The sequence below is a fragment of the Nanorana parkeri genome, unplaced genomic scaffold, assembly GCF_000935625.1.
Source record: "Nanorana parkeri isolate BGI_ZX_2015 unplaced genomic scaffold, ASM93562v1 scaffold609, whole genome shotgun sequence".
Taxonomy (NCBI): Eukaryota; Metazoa; Chordata; class Amphibia; order Anura; family Dicroglossidae; genus Nanorana; species Nanorana parkeri.
The window spans coordinates 915506-920600 of NW_017306877.1; the positions used below are offsets into that span (position 1 = coordinate 915506).

Here is a 5095-nt window from a genome sequence, read left to right on the forward strand (position 1 = left end):
AAGCACCAAATCAAGTGATAGGGGTCCAAGGTCTTTATTTAAACGTCTTCTGACAATACAAATACCGCCAACGCGTTTCGAGGAGGCCAGAAACATTCCCCTTCATCAGGGCTTAAAGAAGGCAAGACTGTAAAAGAGGCAAAGGGGAAACTCTTTCCTCGGCCGCCCGGTCTATATCAGCAGAGCTCTGCTTTCAGCTGTCTAAGTCCTCCCGTAGTCTTGCCTTGTTAAAGCCCTGATGCAGGGGTGTGATTTTGCCCCCCGAAACGCATCAGCTGTATTTGTTCCCTGGTTTGTCGTCGGATGTTTAATTAAAGACTTTAAACTCCTGTCACCTGACTTGCTGCTTTTACTAGACCTAGCCACACATTGATTTCTTGATGAGGAACTTGCTGATTTGGTTGGAAATTTAGACTGGTGCTGGTGGAGAGTGACGCCGCCACCTGCAGGCTCTGTATCTCCCCAGGTCTTAGCAACCTCTTGTCAGCATCCCCTCCAGCTCCTGGCAACCAGTGACATCACTGGTTGCCAGGAGCTGGATGGGACCCCAGTCAGTGTGCCCCAGGTTGCCATGAACTGGGCAGGGAGATGTGTATGGCCCTTACACATCTACCGGTCCGTTTCAGGACCTCTGGCTGGAAAGGGGACGGCAGGCACACTTGTCGCTCTGCCTGCCGTCCCCCCTACGTTACCCAAAAAGATGCCACCTGACGCAACAGCCTCAGGCTACCTCACTAAAGGGACGGCTCTGCCTCTGCCAGCTGCCTATATCATTATCTGCCAATCATTATTGAGTAGTCCCCCTTGTTCATTCTATATCCAGTAGAGTTCCTAGCTCTGCCCACCCACTGCGCCAATTAGCGTCCCCGCTGCTTGACTCTCCCGGGGAATTACCGGACAATCTGGCGAAGTCGCCCCCGACTCCACTGCCCGGGATAATATGGTTTTTGGCAGACCCCGGGACCTAATCGCATTTCACTCGGTGCTATTTTTGGCTGGCCCAGGACTTGCCCGTCTGTGTCCATCCCGCCGCGCATCATATTTCCACCGCCATCTGCGCCCCGCCGCTCATCAAAACCCAGCCGCACGAAGGGATCTGAAATCCTTTCACCTGTCGCCTCTCTGTTCTTTCAATTAGCTTTCCACACAAAATGACTCTTTTCACAAAAAGTGTCGATCACAGCGGCGCTTTGACTCAACGGTAATGCCTCCATTGTTTGCTCGCTTTGCTTTGACTGGATAAGCAGCGAAGGTTTCACAAGGCTTTACAAAGAAAAAGTATACGCGGGGAAGGATCGGCCAGGACGTGCCGCCGTGATGGCAGCCATGTTGTTAGCTCGGCTAATGGATGAGGTCATCGAATCGCGGGCTGCGGATATATACACTGAGTGGCCAGATTATTATGACACCCCATCAGTACTTCGTTGGGCCGCCTGGTGACTCCGCGAGATGTTGAAAGGTGATGCGAGGAATCTGACACGGCACTGTTGCCCTTCTGTTGTCTTGTACCAGTCTTGCCCCTCCCAGATTACCCGTCAGGGCCTTTTCTCACCATGCGAAAGTCCACGGACCCGTCGCACTCCTGACCGCTTGTTCCAAAAAAAGACGGGATGGGTGCTGCGGTCGTCAACGGATGGCAATCGTTACATACATAGGTAGAAACAGTGACACCGGCGCTCCAAATGCAATTCAAGTGCGTCTATTTATTGACGTGGGTGCAGCATATCACGCTAATGCAACCACATGTCTTTGCCTGAGGAAGAGGATCCTGCGAGATCCCGAAACGTTGCATTAGTGTGCTATGCTGCACCCACGTATTGGTATTGCATTTGGAGTGATCCGCAGCTGCCCTGGTGTGAATGGGCTCAGAAGAAACTTGCCATGCCCCGTATGCAGCAATCAGATTCTTGTCCTTGTCCCCACCCACTGAGGTATGTAGGATCTACTCCATGTGGACATCCCAGTTCTCTCAGATCATTATCAGTCCCGCTAGGTTTGCTGCGCTGGAAGACGACCAACTTATTCAGAGTTAATTCCATGCAACGCAAATAACATTTCATTCTCTCCCCTCTCTTCCAGATTCAGCGTGAACAACGCCTTGCTGCACCCGGAAATCGTGGAATGGTACGTCTGCGTAGCGATCTTGGTAACGCGTGAAGTCCTGTGTAAAGTTGTGGTTTGTTAAAGCTGAACTGCAACCAGGCAGCCAAGTACATAGTGGCAGTGCATAGGGGGGGATTGTTTTATCTGCCAAAGGTTCTGTGATTATGTTCAGCCAGTCTTGTAACCCAGACAGCACAATGAGGTCACTGCAGCAGCACCATCACCACCACCAGATTCTGGTCTAGAACACCCCCCCAGTGTGATGTTTTATGGCCACTAGGGCTTAACCCCTTCACTGCCAGACCCGTTCTTTCATTAAAGGAGAACTATGGGGTTAAGGCTTTTCCCCATAGTTCTCCTTAGGGTAATGGGAGGACACAAACTAGCGTCCTCCCGTTACCCTAAGCTCAGTATACCGCGAGCTACAGCTCTCCATATACTGAGACGCCGCAGCCGGAGCGGATCCCAACATCGATGTCGTGATCCGCCCAGCTGCGTGAGTGACAGCTGGCTCTGCCTATCTAGAGGCAGAGCCAGCTGTACCCGCCCCCTCCCCCGTCCGTTCCGCCAGTCAGCGCTGGCGCATCGGAGCGGGGAGGGGGGAATCCAGCCCCTCCTCTGTCACGGCAGAGAGCCGTGACAGGATCGAGAGGTGAGCGAACACCGGTATGTGTTCCCTCACTTCCCGATCTACTGAGCCGACCTGTGACAGTCTCATTGTCACAGGTCGGCTAGAACTACAATTAGTTACCTTTCTTTTTATAACTTTGGAGCACATTGGAGGTGACAGGTTCTCTTTAAGTATATGATGTCACCAGCGCACCTCTGTCTTGTGTCAAAATCCATCTTCTTTATTGATGCAGAATGTCACAAAACAACGTTTCGGTGGCCGCACAGGGTCCCCTTCATCAAGTATTAGTACTAAAACCTGATGAAGGGGACCCTGCGTGGCCCCCGAAACGTTGTTTTTGTGACGGTCAGCATCAATAAAGAAGATGGATTATTGACACCAGACAGAGGTGCGCTGGTGACAATTATCATATATTTGAAGACTCACGGCGCCATGCGTGGTTACTGCAGCACCCTCCTTTATACATAGCGGTTCCGGTAAGGAGTGCAGCAGTTCCTGCACTCCTTACATAGGTGCGCTGGTGACATTTATCATATACTTAAGAGAACCTGTCACCTCCGACGTGCTCCAAAGTAATAAAAAGAAAGGTAACTAATTGTAACATTTAACGCGTGCAAATGTTTAATGAAAGAACGGGTGTGGCAGTGAAGGGGTTAAGCCCCAGTGGCCATACAACATCACATGACAACGTTTCGGGGGCCACGCAAGGTCCCCTTCATCAGGTTTTAGAAAAAAAACCTGATGAAGGGGACCCTGCGCGGCCCCCGAAACGTTGTTTTGTGACGGTCTGCATCAATAAAGAAGATGGATTATTGACACCAGACACAGGTGCGCTGGTGACATTTATCATATACTTAAAAGAGAACCTGTCACCTCCAATGTGCTCCAAAGTAATAAAAAGAAAGGTAACTAATTGTAAAACTTAACGCGTGCAAATGTTTAATGAAAGAACGGGTCTGGCAGTGTAGGGGTTAAGCCCTAGCGCCCATAAAACATCACATGATCAAGGCTTCGGCATCTCTCACGGTGCGGCAGACAAAACGGGCAACCTATAGGATGTAAACAGGGTGACTCAAATTCTCCTATATGTATGAACTGACCCTTTTAAATATGACCCCCCAAGTCTAAGGTCGCCTGTTACTTCGTAACTCGGCGGCTTAATTGTGTCCCGTCTCCGCGTTCCCGCGTTCACCACAACAAATTAACCATCTGGCGAATGACGAATGAGAACAATAAATATGTAATAACTCCGGGGTGTCAGGTAGAAGTAAAAAAAAAAGAAAGTTGGTTTCATTAAAAATAGAAATGTCCAGACCTTGTAAACGTCTCATTAATCTCGCCACCTGCCAGAGCGCGTTACAAAGCGTCCTGTTTTACAAGCCCCTTATCGAATTAAAACACATCTCTGCCGTTGTCAGTGACATTACATCTATTTAGGAGGCGGCGAGTGCGCATTCTCCACATTAGCTCATAAACAAGCCGTGAGATTGGATGTCAGATGGCGGCACCTGCTCACAGATTTCCAGCTATGGCGGGCTTTGCCAGACCCCTAGGCAGCTTCGCCGCCAATTGTTTAGTTATTTTGAGCAGTTGAAGGGGCCGTCCGCTTTAGACGATGACTTGTATCCCTCATCCAGAGCTCTCCATGTAGTCCTTCTGCCCACCTGTCAGTCTTCTGGCTCTGAGCTCCGTCATCTTGCTCATCTTTTTGATCTCATGTCTGTTGGATGTCTTTAGCACAAGATGACCTGCTTGCTGTCCGCCTGTTGTAATTAAACGGCCCGATGGCTCGCACTTGAGGGCAGGAGGACGTTTTTAAACGTCTTTCAATCCACCCCCCTACCCACTTGCCTAGCTTCGTGTCCCAGTGATCTCCTCTCTGGGGGCCACACAACCTTTCCTCCGAAAATCCCCTCTCTTTTCTCCCCTCTTTCTCCCTTTCATCCACTCCCCCTCTCTCTCTTGCTTCTTTCTCTCCTCTCTCTTCTCTCTCCCCAGCCCTCTCCTCTCCTTTCTTTTCTCTTCCTCTCTCTCTCTCCTTACCTCTAGTCTCCTCTGTCTCTTTTCCTTCTCACATACACATAAACACTCATAGCGCTCTCTCTCTCTTCTCCTCTCTCCCTCTCTCTTCTCCTCTCTCTTCTCCTCTCTCTTCTCCTCTCTCTTCTCCTCTCTCTCTCAATCTTCTCCTCTCTCCTCTTTCTCTTCTCCTCTCTCTATCTTCTCCTCTCTCTCTATCTTCTCCTCTCTATCTCTATCTTCTCCTCTCTATCTCTCTCTTCTCCTCTCTCTTCTCCTCTCTCTTCTCCTCTCTCTTCTCCTCTCTCTTCTCCTCTCTCTTATCCTCTCTCTATCTCTCTT

General features: G+C 50.0%; 1 protein-coding gene across 1 annotated transcript in view; it reads left to right on the forward strand.

Annotated features, from left to right (window-relative positions):
- The window catches only part of LOC108792174 (xaa-Pro dipeptidase-like), a 92953-nt gene that overhangs the window by 22732 nt on the left and 65126 nt on the right, over positions 1-5095 (forward strand). The window contains exon 7 of the mRNA XM_018562883.1: positions 2080-2124. Within this exon, the coding sequence (XP_018418385.1) occupies positions 2080-2124 (45 nt within the window). The remainder of the gene's footprint in view (positions 1-2079; positions 2125-5095) is intronic.